General features: G+C 41.2%; 1 protein-coding gene across 13 annotated transcripts in view; it reads left to right on the top strand.

The window, feature by feature from the left end:
• Positions 1-20,217, top strand: part of CRB2 (crumbs cell polarity complex component 2) — a 79,467-nt gene that overhangs the window by 18,856 nt on the left and 40,394 nt on the right. For 10 of the 13 annotated variants that reach the window (XR_011135622.1, XM_068914609.1, XM_068914612.1 and 7 more), the window contains exon 2: positions 7,678-7,853. The exons of 1 other annotated variant lie outside the window; for it this stretch is intronic. Coding sequence is in view for 10 of the 12 variants with exons in the window: in XM_068914609.1 (XP_068770710.1) it covers positions 7,709-7,853 (145 nt within the window). In the remaining 2 variants the exon portion in view is untranslated. Of the gene's footprint in view, positions 1-7,677; positions 7,854-9,885; positions 9,991-16,654; positions 16,897-20,217 lie in introns of those variants that run through there. 2 more of the 13 variants (XM_009688588.2, XM_009688433.2) reach the window with 2 other exon arrangements.

Below are 20,217 nucleotides of genomic sequence, written 5' to 3'. Positions count from 1 at the left end.
ACTGGGTAGTAATTGAATTACCTGCTAAAGACTTAAAGATTAAACGCAGTATCTTTGGAGGACGGGTGTAGAAGCAAGCTTAACTTAGTTATAGCAGCAAATCCATTTCTGTTGGTTGTAGGCTGAAGCAAATAGTTTGATGGTTCAGAACTTCTTGTGCTTTTTCTGTTAGAAAGATACCTGCAGGTGTTTGATGTTTTAACTCTTGTGTGAGACAGGTGATGCCACAGAGAGAAAATAGAAAATTAATATTTTAAATTGTTACGAACCCCCAAACTAATGAATTGATTAGATGCTGTTTATTCTACTACAACTCAAAGTGATTAATTGAATAAATGTTTAAGTTTGGAGTTTTAATTTGCATATTAGTATGTATAGTAATTAGTGAGGAGGTAAGAAATAATCTTGAGAGTCACCTTGAGCAGAGAATAATTGTGCATAATGCATTATTGGGAACCAGCAATACCATTATAGTATTTAACCTCTGCCACCAAGTGGCAGTTTGATATCACTGCCTATCATTGGCCCCAACCAGAGGATGTCTGGCAGCAAAGCTGTTAATCAGCAGGTCAATGTTGTCACTGTTTCAAGGGAAGAAGGTCATTGTGCTGAGGAAGAGACAAATGCAGAAAGACTTTCTCTGCGAAATGAGAATTGGAATTTCAGAAGTTTTCCCAGAACAAAACAAACATCAACCTGCATGTGTGGCTCTATATCTGGAGTTGACAGCTGCTGTTTTCTACTTCAGATATAGTTTGGAGGGAACGCTGCTTAATACCTTGTCCAGTGCAAGGTACAGACCCAATCTGAAGTGGCAGCAGGGGGAGAATTTTCTTATTTATCTCTCAATATTGAAATGGGTAAGGACAGGCCAACCTAAAAAAAAAAAAACAAAAAAAAAAACCAAAAAAAAAACTGTTTCAGAGGATTAATCGCTTATCTACCACCACTTTACTAAAAAGTCTTTATTTATATATGGTATGCAGCTATGTATTTAAAATGAAGGAGAATATAAAAAGATAGATGCAAATAGAAAGAAAAGGATGGAATTAAAGATAGAACACAGAAGCCTTTTATACTAATGGAATATTTGTATATGTCTATGTTTATGATAGATTTACTATAAGTAGCAATGGCAGAACTTGATATAATGATTCGTGTGTATGCTGTCACCGCTCTATGTGTAATCCTAGCATGACAAGACTTAGAGTTGCCTTTTGTTTCCAAGTGAAATTAGTGCTAGATTATATGACATTATGACAGCTGCTTCATTCTGTCCCTCAGAAAAATGGATGAGCTGTAAATATTGACTTAGAGTAGCAAAGTCAATCATATTTTTCAACAGAACAGCAAAACAACTGATTAGATATAGTCCCAAAATAAATTGAACAATTCTGGGAATTGCCATATGCTACAAACCCACAAATTGATATGGAAGACGCAATCTATATTCCATATGTAAATATTTTAGATCTAGAGTGCAAAGGCAGTTTTTAGTGGTGAATAGGTTAGGCCTTAGAAAAATAAGCTTGAAGTACTCGTATGTTATATTATTTTTTGAACAGTATTTGTACAGTAAGAGTACTGCAGCGTATAGGAGGAAGTTTTTGCTCACCAGCAACATGAGATTATTCCTCCAACAGGGCTACAGGAGATCTATTAGGCACATGGAACAGAATAGGTACACAGATTTTCTCTGGGATTCTAAAAAAAAATGGTAGCACTCCATTCAACTACAGTGAACCTATTATAGGGGCCTACTCATGTCTTATCCTGAGTCAAGAAACATTATTGCACAGTGCTGTTTCTTCCCACCAGAACTCCTGTGTGCCCTCTGCTCCATACATAATTCATAGGCAATACATAATTAAAGGGCTATAAAGCCACGTTTACTTTCATATATTTAAATTAACTTGGTGAGGCAGAAATAGCATTCGCCTTGTCTATGTCTTTCTACTTCCTTTTTCTGTAGTTTGTTGAAAAAGCGGGGACCACAAGTCTGATTAGTCAGGCAGCAGTTGTGAACCACTACCAAAATGCAGGTCGTCAATATCTGAGTGTCAGGATTAGTATTAGACTAGAACAAAGTACAACTATATAACAAAGCATAATTACTTTGAACTTTTTTCACTGGAAGATAGTAAAGTGTTCCTCTGGTTTGTTAACAACTTTTAAATAACTTCAAAATATAGCATTTTTAAATGGGGAGAAAAAGGCCTAACACTTTTTTTGTTTGTTTGTTTTTATGAAGCATACATATCTCGCAGTAATGACAAACAATTCTGCATCAAATTGCCTAGACTAGCATGCTTCCGGAGAATAGCCTCTGAGTAGTAAATGAGTGTGTATAAATCTGCATTCTCATACAGGTCTTCAAAAAGACTGGATTAAACATGAAATAAAAAGGAAGGAAAAAACTGAGTATTACCTCTTGGACTTTATTACTTTTCCTTTCTGTTCTGAATCTCTTTCTCTTAGAGCAATGGGTTGTGACTAGAACACGTTATGACGAGTACTCTCAAGTCATCTGGCCTGGAAACGGTGCTGTACTCAGAAAGCATTTCTTAGGTGTCCTGCACCTTTGTGTTTCAAATATCTGACATGTAAAATCTGATATGTTTAATCACCATCAAGGAGACTGATTGGATAAAGACTGGAGGAACTAATTCAGTACAACCACGTATTTAGAGCTGTTTTGGCTGTCATCAGTCCGTATGGTTCCGTTACCTGCCTTGCTTTAAGGTGGGACTAACCAGTCTATCCGTGGGGATCTTTTGTCCCTGTGTCTTGATTCTTCAGTTGCAGGGACTAATCTTAATTTCTCCATCAATGCAGAATCATTTGAATGTGTGTTCTGGTTTCCGAAGAGAATCCTGTGTTTCAAACAATGGGAGCTAGATTGTGGAATGCTTTATTCTCGTGTAGCTGCATGCAATTGTTCTTGAGCTGCCTTCTGCCTAAGCAATTCACATGAGTTTAAGCACTTTAAATTGCTAAGTTAATATTCTTGATCATTTTAACAACATCTGTTTAGGGAGTTGCTGCATTTGCAGTTACATGTGCAAAGCAAAGGGGGAGTACCCTCTTGTGGAACTGCGCTGATGAGTAATTGGGTGGCAGCAGTAACCTCTTAACTCTGTGGAAATGCAGCCACAACAGCATATCTAATCATGTACTCACCTATGTGAGTATGTGTGGCATGAATGAAGGCTTTATGGGGAGGGGAGGCATTTCTATTATGTTTTGCAGAAACACATCATCTTCCTTGAACAACTGAATTTGTAAAAAGTTGGAAGTTTTTATTGTCTTCATTGCTTTTCTGCTGTACTAATTGTGGTTCTCCATGCCAGTAAACACAATGACTGTTCTCTGTTGCCCTCAGCGTTATCTATATGCTAGTACAGTTTTCAAGAGATGAATGTGTTTTCTGTTCCATATGATGGTGGTGTAGCAGGCCACAAAGGGGGAGGTTCATTTAAGGCAGACTCAAGTGTATCTTTTTGTATAAATTGTTACCTAATACCGTATGATACAGCAGCCAACCTCATAGGCCAGCCCTGAAACAGGGTCTTCCAGAAAGGCATCGTTAGGTAGGGAGGTGCTATGTTTTCGCTCTGTGTTGTCTTGAAAGGAGATACAGTGCTACAGCGTAGTGTAATTAAGAACATTATATGAAAGCGTGGTGGTCAGAGGACACAGTAACAGCTGCATCAAATATTGATAAAGTAGGATTATTAATTAGAGCAAGGGTGTAGGATTAAAAAGTCCCTTGAGTTTTATTCTCCGTTTGATGAGAGAGTGTGGTTTTGTGGTCAGAGCATAGGAAGCCCAGGACAACTGGAATCTTTTCTCATCTCTTCAGTATGCTTGCTTAATGTCCTTAGCTGGTTTAGTGGATATATAATACTATTGACCAGAGTTCTTAGAATCACGATATGTTCCTACAGTGGCACAGCTGAAAATGATCTTTACAAAGATGTTTTTGTTAGTGTAGCCTAGTCTGATTTCTCACAAAGTATGCATTCTTGGTGCGCCTTAGTATGTGTCTGCAAATGCAATAACATTGTAACATTCCTTGTGTGCCCCAAGGCTTATGTGACAGATGCAACTCCTAGGTCTAAAGCTCCCCCCCCCCTCCCCCCCCATGAGAGGTTTCCCTGCTTTCTGCAGAGCTGTTAGATGATCTAGCTGTGCACTTTGGGAGATTGGTATGCTCTTGGTACTCAGAGGTATTAGCATTCTGAGTCTGTGCAAGTTGTCGGCGATCATCCCATTAACATCTGCTCAAAATGCCCAGCATCCCACCACAGCTAATCTAGAATGGCCATTTTGTCCTTGGTCAGGCTCTGTGGATTGGGCATCTGACACCTGGCTTATTGTAGATGACACGACAGATTCCGTCTCACCCTTTAGTTTGTTTTGACCTTCTACTACCCCTGGCAGCTCAGTTTCAGCTGAACGTGCATGAATGAATGGGGAAGCATTGTGTCCTTTGCTGTAGCGGCAATTCCTATGTGTTCCTGCCCAAATAAGTTCTTTGGGTTGCTAAATTGTTGGAACCTGTTCTGACCTAGCAGCCCACAAGGAAGCGCTCATAATTAAAGTATCAGTTCTGTAAGGCAATAGAAAAAGACAAGAGACCATGTGCTCAGCTGGGCAGGATCAGTGAACCTCTGTCTCTACTGGCTAGTTTCGTGGAGGATTATGAGCTGTAAAGTTAGTGAAAGAGGGTAAACTGTGGCTTTGACTTCAGTGGCTATTCGATGGTGGGAATACAAAGTATCAGCTTGATGATTTTAACAGAAATTGCCGGTAGGGTTAAGTGGCTGAGAGGAAATAAACAAGGAGTTTTGAGGAGAAGATATATCAATATTAAAGTGTGTAGTAGCCGGGAATGGATGCACAATTTTAAAATTATGTCTGAAGGACCTAGCCTCTTAATAAGTGAGAAAACACTGTTCCAGGATACAAAAACAGTGTGTTGATATTCACTTTCGTAGTTCTCTCCTGTGCATTTAGTTTGCTTTTGTTTTCTCATTCCTATATTCCTGAAAGTTGTTTGCTGTAATAATGTAAGTGTGTACTCCTGAAGGCTAAGGTCAACTCCGACTAACAGAGAAAAATCCAAGGTAATGATTAGCTGATTCAAGATTGCAGGGAGGCAGCTATTTGATTCCTTGGGTTATAAGAGGAAATGCTGTAAGCATCCTTACAGCTGGCAGTATTGCAGGTTGGCTTTTTATCTTTCTAAACCAAATGAAGCTGTGAAATCTCAGAAATGCTAGGTGCTGTCTGATGAGTAATCTGCTTGTTACATTATCTGTCCTGAAACCGAGGAAATGCAGAAGCAAATGAAGCCTGAGTTTTAATAAGCTTTACAGAGAGGTAGAACCAGAATTGAAGAAATTTACATTTAATCTCATATAGTCCAAATGACAGTGATTTTTGTTGCTGTCTCAGAACACATGCCCCTGAAGACTCTTTCTCCTTGCTTTTCAGATCCCACTTTCTCCAGAGTGGTTGCCCTACTGACCTTCTCCTCTAGGAAATGAGACTAGCAGAAATACGTGAAGTCCCTGGTCCAAAGTCATGCATTAAAAAGGCTTTAGGATCAATTGGAGTTCAAATCTCCAGTCAAAGAATTTATTTGAAAAGCACTGCTAGGCCCTCACCAAACATCTGTGACTCACTGAGCATACTGGTTAACCAAGCTGAAGATCCAGAGATCAATCCATACCATGGAGGGAAAATAAATTTCAGCAACTGTTCTATTATAATGGGAAGATCAGCCAGTCATACTTCAGCTTGCCTTCTGGTCATCGATACAGGAAAGGAAATAATTCTGAAGTTATGTCTTTTAATAGAGGAGGAGCTAAAACTGAGTTGGAAACAAAGATTCATCATTTGCTCAAATAGTATAGCCACGCTGGCATATTCAGTCACTGCCAAAGCAAATGCTAATTGTCAGGTTTGTGACTTCTGTCTCATAAAGTATTCAAGCATAATAAATGCTGCTGACAAACAGGCCTTGGCACGGAAAACATCTTTAAAGATGAAAGATGCTGCCTCTTCTTATGAGGATATATACATGGGTGACTTAGTTGAAATGGAGTTTCACTAGATAAAATGTGTAGTGTTCCAATAAGCTGTTAATTATCATAGTTCTTTCCAGAGATGACAACCCTATGTGCTTGCTTCCATCTGCTGACATCACTTTCTCTTGTAAGTTTTTTGAGTGCTGGTGTGTATTACGGACTCCTCTGCTTCAGAATTCATCTGTTACTGTTGCTTCTTCCCCCATCTGAGGCCTTTGACACTGCAGCCACAGGAGTGGTTGCTCTTGAATTTCAGCTGGGCCATGAGCAACAGGAGGCCCTCAGCTTAAAATAAGCTCCGTATAATAAAATGCACAGTCAACCATCCAAAACAGTACCATTTTCTCTGACACAGTGTGTTGTCATAGCAGTTGGTGTAAGGCGCAACCAGACTTAGGTATCACATCTCTTTTTGCCTGTTTTAGCAAGAGAACCATATTGGCTGTGTGCAGTGAGGTGTACTGTGTATATGAACCTTGGGTATATCATAGCTGGTTGTCCTCTTGATTTTTACATCAAGATTGTAGGCTGAGGTTTAATTCAGCATGCTGTAACAGCTTCATTGTTCTTTTTTCAGAAGCCATCAAGCAAATTTTACTTCAGACATATTATTGAACTCTTCTGCACGTTCAGCACGCCAGTTAGCAGAGCTAAAGATTCAAGCGTTTGTGTTGCAGATCAGTATCAACTTTCAGCAGAAGCTCAGCAGGAACTTGCCTTGCTTACTGTTGTAAGACACAAAGGATAACTTGTCCACGGGCTATGCTCCCTAAAAGAAGTAGAACAAACTAGAGTTTCCCTCAGGGCAGAGGGAAGTGCTGAAGCCCTAGATGCCTCAGCCTACCCTGATCTCTGGTCCAGTTATGCAATTAGAAGCAGAGAGATGTTTCAGAAAAGGACTTGAGGGGATAGGCCTGATTTCTTAAGTTTGCAGGCATCATAGAATTAAGGTAGGCATGTGTTTTGAGATTTTCTGGTTTTTTTTTTTTTTTTTGTGCCTTTGAAATAAAGTTTGAGATGGTTTGTAGTATTTTTGCTGAGATGACAGATGTTTCAAGACCTACAACTGATCAGTCGCTCATAAACCTTCACTGGTATGGAGCTGGGAACATGCTCCACTTTATTTGTGCAAGGTCTCTAATCCTTGATCTTTAATTTGCAGTAATGCAGCAGTACAAATAGAGAATTGGAACATTAACTACAAGTGAGATTGTCTTCACCTCAGATTGTTTTGATCTGACATTAGTGCTGCCAGTGTAGTAGTTTAGCTGGTCATCATCGAAAGCTTTCTGTGCCAGAAGGTAACAGCAAAAGTGTGCTTATACGTGCTTATTATGTTTAATTGTATATTTGCTGACTTAGATGAATTTTTGTTTTCTTTAAGAGAACGCTACAGATACAGAACAGGTCTGGAAGCATGACTGTGTTTCCACTGTGGTGACAAGATATTTATTCAAGTCCTAATTACAAAATAAATTCAATATAATTTACCCTAGAATGAAGTACCATTTGAGGACCCTGAGAACGAGCTTGAATGCTGTTGCGTTAGCAAATATGTAAAGATCAGTATTTGTCTTTAAAGGTTTGTTAAGCAACGTGACAAATGGATTGCAATGGAAACACCAGGATTTAGCACCTCAGCAACACGAAATGTCTCTGCCCATCTGCCAGTGCATGCTGCAGTATGCTCTGCAAGGCTTCTGGACCCTCTTACCCAAGTGAGCTCTGGACCCAGCTACTTTTGTGCACACAGTTCAGGTAAGGCCATTAATCTGGGGCATCTGGGAAGAAGCAATACTTGACTCAGAAATGGGAGTTTCAGTCTGTGAAATATTCTTTAAATAGAACTTAACTTAGGAGGTGGTTGCTACTGTGGCTCACTTCAGCTCAGTCAGTGGTTACGCTACTGCTGATGTGAAGTAGGGCCTGGAAAATCACGAGTGTAGAAGCCTAAGATACTGAAGGTAGCTGTGCAGCTTTCCTAGCTTGTGGGTTGGGTAATTATACACGGGACTGTTTCTGTACAGTTGTCCCTTGTCTTTAAGTTGGTAAGTTTGTCTGTTTAGTTACCTGGATTAGATTTGGAGGTAACAGAGTATTTCTTGAATGGAGTGTTCATGAAGGTGCAAATGCACGAGAGTCTCTCTGCTTTATTGGAGAAAATCACTCATTCCTGAACATTTGACACTTCCATGGTCTGTATTCCTTTTACTTCCTGCTCCCTACTGCAGTAACAATGCCCAGTTTTTCCCAGAGCCTCATTACAGAGCAGACTATATGCGTTAAGACTGTGAGATACTACAGAGATTACAGCTGAAAAGAAAATGAAGCAATGCTTGCTGATTTTTTACAGTATTCAAAGGTGTGATTTCCATGGCAAAGAGGTAGGTGTCATATACAGTATGCGGCAGGATTTGGAGGATACACTCTGGTGCAGAACATGCTAGCTGTGGGTGTTCACATGGTGCAGCTAGGTGTGTGTGTTTTTCACGTCCAGCTAGAGGCTCTTCCGAAATTCTCTGTCCCTCACCCTCTCTTTGACCTTCACAGAGCTCAAACTCCTGCGTTACAAGATTCCTTTCACTGAGGGGCTGCTTACCAGCCCTGCTGCGGCATAGCTCCCTTACTTTTTACTTTAGCTCTGATTGCGGTTTCCTTTGGTGCTGGCTGAGCATTTAGCTTTTCCCCTGAAGCCTGCTAAGCGCCTTTGGCATCAATATGATTCTAGGTTTTCTGCAACGCAGCCAATTGAAACAAACATGCCAATTTTGATGGTTGCCTTTCAAAGCTGTTGTTTGGCTTGTAGATCAGAAAAGCGCCCAACAGTGCCCTCCAGTGGCTGAAGGGGCTCCCTTTAAGCAATGGTAGTCATAGTTTAAAAAAAAAAAAAAAAAAAAGATTTATAAGTATTTTGGATCTTTTTGACATGAACCGCACCAAAAAGGCCCCCTCAATACTCAGAACAGCTTCAAAACCCAGTTAAATCCAGACAACATATTGGACACATCTTTCTTCCTGCTATAACATTTTACAGTGGAAAATCCTTCTTGAGACCTTTCTCATGCTCAGTTAGCTGCTTCCTGTTAGCTGATCAGCATTCTCATCCTCCCATCTGCCAAGAGGGGCCCCTTAGAAGGGATTTGCCTCCACTGAGACGGCTGTAAGCAATGGAAGAGGATCAAAGGGGCTTAGAGCTGACCTGCAGTCCTCCAGCAGGGTCTTGCATAGATCAAAAGGTGCGTACATGGTTAGAGCCTGACTTCTGTAACTTTGTTTAGAGGTGACTTGGCAGAAGCATACCCCCATCTTTACTACAGTAAGGTCTGCATGTGTTTTGAACCGCTTCATACATTGCAGAAGCAGCTATGGGTACTATGCATGTATTGGATGTCCTTGTTAGAGTCTTTACAACTTGTCCCTATTGGGAATGAGACACATTATGGAAATCTCTACTCTGCTTTGCAGCAGCAGCCCCTTGTGCAGATATTTTCAGACTTCAGGCAAGTCTAGTTCACCTTTGACCCCTCAGATCCTAACCCCAAACCTCCCATAATTTGCAGACAAATGCAGACAAATTCCCTGAATTTGTTGTTATTTGGTGTTATTTGATCAAAAGTTTTGCTGTAAGATTTATTTTCTCTTGGGAAGTGATATTCTCTTAACAGAACCTGTTTTCCCCTCCCCTCCCCCCCAAATTTCTCAGTTAAGGCAGGATTTCACAGAGGCTTCGTTCCCTGTTTGTAGCTGTAGGACTGACACGAATCCTTTTCTCCTTTTTTGAACCCTGTAGCTGGTGCATCACAGAAGCCAGAGTCTCTTGCCACAGGATGGCGCCTAATGGTCAGGCTTTCAGGGCTGCATCTATGGAGGAGTTAGACCCCAAACTGCATATGCAGTATGTATCCTATGCTAAGTCTTAACTCAGGCAGCTATTTCCTGTGAAATTCTCAGAAATAGATGTTAATTCTGCCTCTGTGCTACTGAGCTGCCAATCTCTCTTCTTCCTAAACACAACAGTTTTATCTGAAATCAGTCACTGCTCCAGGAAAGTGCAGCTGGGTCAGGACTCTGACCACCTGTCACGGTTCTCCACTGAGTTTCTGTGTAGTGAGAAATAGCAGCCTTTCTACTACATCTTTCTTGTTGGTTGGTTGTGTTTTTGTTTTGTTTTGTTTTGTTTTTGCCATTATCCAGGATTGACCAGCGTCAGATGCTAGACACTTTGTAGTTCATCAAGCCTAGGTAGCAGGCAGCATGATTTCCTTGCTAGTGGTTCTGATTAGCAGTGTTGGAAAACTAAATTTATTGTGCCCAGAAAGTGCAATTAGGGTGTTTAGAGTTTTGAGACTGGAATTTTTGTGCAGTTTGCCTGGTTGCAGTAGCTACTCTGAAGTTTCAGCTTGCAGATAGAACTCTCCCATGGCTCCTGTGATGTGTGGATGCTGGAGCGGGTCTCATGAAGTGTTCAGTATTCTGCTTGGCACAGTCCTACAGCATTTCATGCTGTGCTTGGTTGCATTAGTTTGGCAGCGCTGCAAATGTATGAATTTCTCTTCAAATCTGTTTTCACATAATGTCCTTTGCTTGAATTTGTGCAGTGCAGAAGGGGCATCTAGTGGCCAAATAGAGAAGTGGTGGCAATGCATTTTAAGGGCAATAACTTTGGTCATTTTAAGAAAGAGCAAATTTGCAATCAAAGATTTGACCCTGGAAGAGCCCTCAAACATTACAACACCAAACAATATATGGACCTTTCAGTTTGCAGAAGTCCCTAGGTTTGGAATACCGAAAACTGAAGGCTTTTTAAATGTAACGGGCATTTTTCAGTTATGACTGAAGGCAGAAGAGCATGCTGGAGCAGTTTACCTCACACTAGTTTTGAGTGAAGCTGCATGTTTATTCTTTTTCCTGACTAGCTCTTCTTTCCCAGTTCCAAGTCCTTTGTCGCTGTTAGCATGGGCTCCTTTGTGGATGGTTGTGTCTGATAACACCCGAATGATGAAGCTGGGGAATAAAACCAGAAGATTTTGGTCCTGTTAGCGTGGATTGTTTATTTTAGAAGAGCAGGATATTTGTATTCAGTGGTGAGGTTTCAGAGCTCTAGGGAGGGAAGGTGAGGGGCTCTCCTCTGAGGTAGGTGTGATTTGTGCACAGGACTGGAGGAGGAGCGCCTGTATTCTAATCGGCTTCTGCCTGTGGTATTGACCATTGTGTCACCCTTTTAAGTTCTAGTATTCAATCTACAATATTAGGATTTTGCTAAGCCCTGTGTGAGGGAAGATTGTGAAATTTATACAAGCATACTGTTCTTTGAATGGAAAGTGCCGAGTGTTTTAGTTAGGTACTTTGCTGTGCAGTTCATTCCAAACTGTTTGTAGAAAAATATATAGAGTTGTTTAATGAGTAGTGTAGAAAAACGTATAGAATAAGAAAAGGGAAAGGTTCTGTTGAGTACCCCCAGACCTACTCCCTCCCTTTTCTCCTAATCCAGTTTGCCTACTGCTGCCCCATTTTCATGGCATGCATTTCCGGCTTGCAAAGTTTCCTGCCTGCTAGCTGAGAATAGAAGCCTTGCTGTTATGCTGTCCTTAAGTCTCTTGTAATGAGTGTTACACAGACGAAAGCAGCTGTGTCCTTTGGCTTTAATTTTAATACTATGTTAAAGAGCAGATTATACTGACGTTGGACTGCAGCGATGCGGAGGTAGCGCAAACCATGACCAGTTTGGGGAAGGCTTTAGCAAGGATGACTAAGGACTTGGAGCTTATGCTTTAGATAACAAATCCACCCAATTGTGCTCCATCTTTGGAAATGTAGTCAAGCCTAACAAATCGGGGCCTTAACAGACTTGCATTAAGGTCATTTAATTGGACTAAGCTGGTTAATACCCACATTGGTTTTTGTATGCCCAAGGGCCCAGCACAGAAATGGTCTGCTGTTTATCCTGGCAAAATCCATTACAATTGCAACCACGAATGTCGGAAAATTAAATTCTCATATCCTCATAGGTAGGCACTGGATTAAGGTATTTTTGATTCCTGTAATGAAGGCAGGTGTCTTGACCTATGTTGGCTTCATTAGCTTGGGCTTGGAGTGACACTAAATGAGCCTTAAGTCCCAGCAGACCTCTTGGATATGCTAAGAACTAGCAGTGATCTTGGAGGAAAAATTAACCCTTTTTCAGGAGGAACATCTTTCCTAAACTAAGAAATCACAATGTGCGTGGCCTGACAGCAGTACAGGCATATGTGCTCAGCCAAAAGCTGAGAACCATATACTAACTGTTTCCTAGGCAAAGCTTTTAATAGTAACTTGTGGCTGTTGAATCTGCCTGAGGGTCATGTTTAGTTGTCGTAAAATGGAATTGGTGTAACAAATTCTCACACGTAAGAATGTGGAGATGCTCCCACAGAGATGTAGGTCTCCTGTGCAATTTAGGACCTTTTTCATAAATTTCCCTTGCTGAGGGAAATGGGGTGAGTGCAGCAGGGAATTAGCAGGTGGGAATAAGGAAGTCATTCAACAGGTGGCCGCAGCTGAATACTTAATGTCTCTGTTAGAATGAAGTCCTCACCATCTGCAGAACTTACAGTCTCCGTTTGAATGAAAACCACGAAAGATTTAATGGATGTCTTGCTCAAAATCCTTCTTAGTCTAGACATCATTGTATCTCGGCACCAAAACTCTCTGCATAAGGATTCCTTCTGTTGCCCTGCGTGTGCAGGGATATACTGACTAGATGTGTCTCACTGACTAGACTCAATTAATTCTGGTATTCTCTTATTTTCATGTTGGAGGCTACTTCTCTAGGATCTCATGATTGGTGATGGGTAAACTGCAGTTAGAGCACTGTGGCTTTATGATCGGTGCGAAAAACTGAATTCCGTGAGTGCAGCATGGTGAGCCAAGGCCTGCTACTGCTGTGCTGTGTGGCCCTGTGGCACCTCTAGCCCTGACAGAGGAATTATCTACAAAGGATCTCAGTTGCACACCACCTAGACTCGGAAAGGAGCAAAACAGTTTAGTAGAGGCTGAACAACTGAAAAGCTCCAGAGAGGAACGTTCTTGATGTCTCTCAGTGCGTTCAGGACTGAACGTCTCAAACTGTAGCCTCTTGTGCTAGTGATCGAGTCTTACACGTGGGCCTTCATTTGGTCTTTCTGTCAGGTTAATGTTGATGGTTGTTGATGGTGCTTGCTCGCACGGCCGGTGTGTCAGTAATATTACGCATGCAGGAACACTGTAACGTTTTCAGTGGTAGCATTTCATGCATTTGTCACAACGAGGTTTGAACTTGAGCTAGGAGGAATAACCAGCTTGGAAGTAACTGCTATCGAGAGAGATGCTTCCCTTTTCCATACAATCTTTTCTGAGATGGCTTCTGTAACGTTCTCTTTTGGAACTATCAAACAACTGAAATATTTGCAGCCTGCTCGTGTGTTTGATTATGCTGGAGTGGAAAGTGCGTTGGCCCTGTTCTCTTAGGTTAATGCAGAAATTAGTCCATCGAGGACTTCTCTTGTGGTTATCCTCAGAAAAAAAACTCTCAGCTTTCTTCAGCAATATCCTTCCCTTCATGGCACAGCGGGATCTGCCAGCTCTTTGCTACCTTCTCCTTTTCTACCTTTGCCTTTACAAGCTTTTTAGGGCAATACAGTGGACTCGGCCTTGATGAATGTTTGCTCAGTCCCTGTGGAAATGGAGCCAGCACATTTGGGAACATGCTTATCTGTGCCCTTCCATGTTATAGGGCAGACTGAGTGGGGTCTGAGGAACTCCTGCACGTGTGAGCCATGCAGAGAGGAAGGCAACAGTTGAAGATACCCCCATGGGGTATAGGAGGTGCAGCTGTCCCCAGGGATTTCTAGACTCTGTGAAGGAGCAGAAGGCTAATGACTTCCAGAAGCCTCTGCCACCCAGGCAGAGGAACATATGAAGATAGCACTAGATGTGTGTGGATAAGAGCTCTGCTGATTATTTTCACCTTCTGGGACATGTAGAAACTTCCAACAGATTGCAGTTGTGCATGTATGTATGTTTTGAGGTGATAGCGTATTCTCTGCGTATGCTGGTGTTCAAATCCATGACCTGAGCACTTGAAGTCTCAGAAATCCATCCTGCTTTGATTTGCATGTGTTTGGGAAACAGAGCTGTGGCACACTGTCCCTTATCTATATCTTTTTGCCTCCCTGATAGGTTTGAGCAAAGTTTTCTTGATCTGCTGACGTGCCAGGCCACTAGCTGGATGTTATATAATGCTGCACCACATGGAGAAAGGCAAAAGTCTGGCCTTCTCACATAAGTAATGAAGGCAACTGTACATTCCCCCCACCATGGTCGCTGGATACAGTAATGTGGATAGTTTTATTTCCCAAGCGTTACGAAGTATTGCTGCATTCGAGTTACAGAAGTGGTTGTATTTCAGTGGAGGAAGCGTGGCGGTTTCTTACAGCGTTAAATGAGAGAGAGGTTCATACTTGTTTGCTTTGATTTGGAAAAGGTGAGTTATTAGCAGAGTAGCTCACACAGGTGAGGCAAAACATTCCTGAGCCAAAAGATTCTGCGCATGTCAGTGCTTGGTTAAGTCCTTTGACAGCAACATGGCTTTTCTCTCTCCTCTAAAGAGAGAGAAATGAGTTCCAGATGGTTGTGGTAACTGGCAGGAAACTAATACTGAGGCTGATCTTGAGAAAACAGACTGAAGACACCAGAGATGAAAGTGGGGGCAGGGTGGTCCAGATAAGGTTGATAACACATGATATATCATCTTTGGAGCATTTCAAGGCAGGATAGTGAGATGAACCATTTGTTCCTGAATTTTGGGGTATTTTAGTGGTGAAAACACTCTTGCTGTGACTACATTCTGCCTTCTGCGCTTAAGGTAAAAACAATGCTGTAAATACCCCTTCCTCTTTAGTTGGCCCATCTGCCTCTGTCCGTTCTGCAAGGAGGCTGATGTAATATAAAATACTCATTGCAGGATAGCTATTGCTTTCATCAGATTCTCAGGGGTTTATGCCTTTTTTTCTTTTGATATTAAAAGATTTCCCAGTTGACAAATATACTAGTAGTTGTCAAAGTAATTTGGAAGTCTCAAGGCTTTGTTTGAACCACTGCTATAGTTCCATAGGCCCCTCTGTGCACAGTCTATGTCACGTAAGACCCTAAGAAACCTATCCTTCTCTGATACTTGTAGCACACCACTGGTTCTTGGTCTTGCTTTTTATTTTTATCTAGTTTCAGCTTTATCTTTAGTTTTGAAATTTATGGAGCGCTGATTCCGGCTTGGAAATGTCTTCATTCTGTTGTATATTATCCTACATTTGCAGGTTAAAACTTGGGAAGATGCGTATGAATCTGAGCTCCTTCTGGGGTTGATGAATTCTTTATCTCTTGTTATTTAGCAGCTGATAGCTATTTCTGGTGTTGGAAATCTCTGTTTAGATGGCAAAATACTGGTATTTTAGTCCATATCTTGCCCAAAATGGGAACTATATTTTTACCATTTTTGCTTGTTTTTGAAGTCTGGCATAATTATTGCTAAGAGTTTGGAAAGGAAGGAAACTAATGACATGCTAGAATAGTTGTGCAGTATAGTTCTGTCTGCACTGATTTCTCGCTCTCCCTTGTGTATTTCATGTTTAAATTAAGAGTATGTATGGCACCTTACCTGCCTTCCTATTTTTAGTTGTCAGTGGAAGGGTGAGGTAGTATATGTAATTCTGATTAGGGTTAATTTAATCCAATTGTGATTTGGATTTACAGGTACTTAGTAGGTCACAATTGAGTGTGAGCTCTGTTTCCAGTTACTCTCATGAAAGAATGGACACTGACAATTTTTTCCACTTCCAAAATTCTAAACATCTGCACTGTAAAAGCTGGTGATATGATTTGGTGCTCGTGTTGCACAGATTCTTCTCCCGTTGATCTCCATAGCTGTTTCTTAAGGGGGAAAAAGGTAGTTCATGTACATCTTGTGGGTTCATATATCTTGTGAGTTCAAGTGTCTAACAGTATATTAAAGACAGCAGCAAAGACTGATGTAGCTCTCTGCTCTTGGGGATTAATAGTGGGCTTTTTGTGTCCTTTGTCTTATTTTCTCTTTGAACAAAGCAGCCTCTATCAGAAAATTGTGATTGATCCTCATCTGGACTTTTTTTTGTACATAGTAACTGATATAGAAACCTGCATCCTAGACTGGATCCCCTGACTACCTCAGTCCCTAAGCTGGTGAGGTTCCAAGCTCCTGTCGCAGCTATGGGGGAAGTACAAGGTTCATCTCCTTAACGAAGGAGTAGGGGGAGTTAAAAAAGCAACAAACAAACAAACAAAAAACCCCACGGCATCCTTTTTGCCTTGCGCTGTGAATCTTGCATTTCTTCAGTTTCACCATCTTTAACAGTCTAGCCTTTTCCTCGAAATGCTGGCATGTGAGGGCTTTAGCTGTCGTGCCTGGTGGCTCCAGCTTATTTTGCCCTGTGCAGTTCAATCCATGCGATCCAGGCAGCATTTTCTCTTTGTTCCAGGAGCATGAGTAAAGCGTTTCAAAGTGGACAGCGACTCTGTCCACTGTGTTAGTGCTAGTCCCCAAACCGGCAGAGCATGGAGCCAGTGCCAGTAGTAGGGAAAATTCTACAGAGTCCGTGATGTGGGGAGAGCTGGTATTCACTAGCTTGCAACTACTCTTTCTCCCCAGAGGTTTTTAGAACAGCCACTCTTAGACTTGTCATGGAATTAAAGAAAACTACATCCAGAGTGTACAATGCTGCTCTCCTGCTGCCACTTTTCCTCTTACTTTGGGGTAAGTTTTTTGTCTTCTGTGCCTGATTCTTACTTACCTAATATGCGGTATCTTTGGATCAAGACTGTGATCTGCCCTTGTGTTGCAAAGGTAAACGAACAAAATGTCACTCTCGCAGTTCGATTTGGAGCTGGGAAACTTCTTTTCTGGAAGATATAAAGCCATTTCATTCTAGATACATCTTTCCCTCTATTTCTTTCTCTTTCTCCCTGCGCACATGCGTTTATTCACAAGAGATGGGAATGTGTGCACTTGTGTGTAATTAAGTACTCAATAGCTATTATAGTAACCGTTTTCTCCAGTGAAACGTTCTGTATGGGCACAGCTGTGAAATTCAGAAGAAATGCAGAGGTCTATTTCTGTTCTACTCCCTTCAGGAATGTCTCCAAGGAACAGAGGGGTGCACTGAGGGGAGTATACCAATATGTTTAATTGTCAGGTATCTCTGGTACAAAATGTGGAGAAAGGAGGCAGTAATTGAATATTCTTACTTAAAAATCTTTGAAGAGAACAGATTCTTCCTGGAAGTGCAGGAAATGGTGAGGCAACAAGAGAGTCTATCATACTGGTGTTTTTTTGGTTTTGTTCTTGTATTTTTTTCAACATTGAAAACTTACTTTGTGGTCAAAGTATATACCTGAGTATACTAAGATTCTTCAAGTTTACATGAATGTCTCTTGGGCTCTAAAATTCACCCCTGTGTACAGTTTCTTATGCTTCCTGAAAAAGAGATATCTCTGTGTTTCTTCTGGAGTGTGTGTCTGGAGATCTGCTGGGCCTAGACATCTGTTTTGGTCATCTACAGATTATAAGGTCATGTCAGGAACATGTCCAACCTTTTACTGGAAGGCATGATTGGGATTGAACCAGCTTCCTTATCATAACCTTCCTCAGTACTGCCAGGCTGGTATCTGTATATAAAAGTCCTGTTTGGTTCCCACTCAGCTAGGGCAGCAATGGTAAGTGATGAGAAGAAGTGAAGATAAAAATATGGGGAACATGCATAAAATGCATTCAGAGGGCCAGAATTTTCTCTGCTGCTATCTTTTAGGATTTTCTCACATCAGTGGGTGATGATGTTTCTGTCTTTTTGAGAGTTGGAGAAAGTTTTCAACTTTTCTTTTTACTCCCCAACAGTTGTTCCTCTCCCCCTCCCCCCCGAAGCCTCCCTAAATTTACTTTGCTCTGATCACCTTGGACTATGAATGTGAAAGTCAAACTGTTTTGCTTTTTGTGTGAATTTTTTTCTCTTCCTTGTACCAGCTTCTTTGTCTGGTGCATTGGCTCCAAGTGCCTTGAATTCCTCTGGCCACAGGGAAGCAGCAGGACTGTCTTTTGTATCTTGTAACCATAGCTACTGGTTTGAAGTGTGAAGCAATTATGGTGGCTTTGTGTTGTGCAGAAGGAAGGCCCATTGCATGTACGATATTGCTCAGTATGTGGCTGTGAAGGAGTTGGCATGCTTCTGGGGATTTGGGCTGTTTTGCCATTGTACTGGTAGCTTTTCACTCTTTGGTAAAGCTCTTTTCCAGAACAATAATTTCCTGACAACCTCTTTTTATTTTAGAGCACAGGTAAATGACATCTTGGTATAGCTAGCAAGGTTCAAGGAAAGCTGCAATTTCCATAGTCTTTCCACCTGCTCCAATTTTGCAGGAGTTTAACTGCAGTGAGTGGTGGTGTTTATGTGACGCCTATAGAATTTTTAAGGCCATACAGAAATGCCATTTCTTGCCATGGTGAGTCATAGGACTATCTTTTGTTATTTCTAATTGACTTGAGTCTAAATGACATCGAAGCAGAGAGAGACAAAGTTATTCATGCAGAATTTGCTGAGAAAATTCTGATTATCCAGATGGCCTGTTGCAAGCTCTAACCGTTGGACAGTCCTGCAGCCTGATTTACAGTAGCTCCAATTGTTTAAGATAAACTCTGCAGTGATAACAGTGCATAGCCTACATAGGACTCCATTTTTACTGCCATCTGTGTAATGGGCAGAATAGCTCTCAGCTTTGTTTGTTTGTTGTCTCCTAAAGTAGATTCTGGAGAACAGAACTGAGTAGCTACTCGTTTCTGTTCCCACAGCTCCAGCCAGCAATGAACACTGTAGTTCACGTACCTTTGGCCTGGAAAATGGTGTGGACGCCTATTGAGAGAGAAGATGTGAAGACAGACCTTTTTTCTGGCAGTTTGCTGTCTGCTCTAATGCAAGCCCTTGAGATTAGCTCTGACATTCACACAGTTTAAAACTTGCACTCTTTTCAAAGCATAGAAACAAAGAAATACAATCTTTTCAACTGTCTTACCATTGTCTTTGTCGATTGTCAGTATATTTAAATAAGAATTAGAAATTAAAGCTTATGAATCAATATGGTTAACTGAACACACAGGAAACCCCTTGTTTCAGCGTTTGATCTGTGGAAATGGCTGAGAGATCAGAGAATGTGTAAACCATGAAGGTCGACTTGAAGGAGTGTTTATTAAGGGGAAATACTGGGCTGTCATAGGAACAGAAGATCAAAGTGTTACTGTGGCAGTATATGCAATACTAACATAAAACATGGATTTTATAGCTCATGTGTCTTTCTCCAGGCCCTAAAAGCAAGATAATGGGAGTTACATCTTCAAATGTGTGTCAAAACAATGAACAGATAATGAAGAAAGTCTAGCTGGCTATTTTTTCTGTGTTAAGAGAAAGTTTAATTCCCTGAAGTGGTATTTCTGATTAATACTATTAGTGCCTCTGGCCATAATATTAGCACCGCTCTGCCCTGTGGATTGCTGCCCACTGTTTGGCACAGTTGTAACAATTCACTGGAAAGCTAGATGTGAGGGAGCCAGGAATCAGTGCTCTACTCTGAGAGGGGTAAATATTGTGGTTATTTCATAAGAGGAAACCGATGCACATCATCTTGGATCTGTCTTAATGGAAGTTTAGTGGTCTAGGCCTTAATAAATCCTTTACAAATATTTTACTCTGGTAGACTGTGTACATGTCCCTGTCATGAAAAAGCTCTGCTACACCAGTAACCTAGCTTACCAGTGTTGTGGCTTAAAACCTGTTGGTCACCAGTAGTGTACAAAAACAATGCCTGTGTAGGTTGGGAGGATGAATCCACACTATCCATCTAAAACTTCAGATAGGAAGGACCTCAATCTGAACTATGTGCAGAGACTTCAGTAGAGATTTTATAATTAGTTTCGAAACTGGAAGTTGGCTAGGAGACTGGGTTTGCATCTTTTAATCTGCCAAAACCCCACAAGATGTATAAAGGCAAAGAATAATGAAGCCCTTCTTAAAATGACTCTTCTGAAAGATGC

Source organism: Struthio camelus, chromosome 20 (genome assembly GCF_040807025.1).
Source record: "Struthio camelus isolate bStrCam1 chromosome 20, bStrCam1.hap1, whole genome shotgun sequence".
In the NCBI taxonomy this organism is placed as follows: Eukaryota; Metazoa; Chordata; class Aves; order Struthioniformes; family Struthionidae; genus Struthio; species Struthio camelus.
The sequence above is the reverse complement of the archived record's forward strand: the minus strand, read 5'-3'. Positions and strand labels throughout refer to the sequence as shown.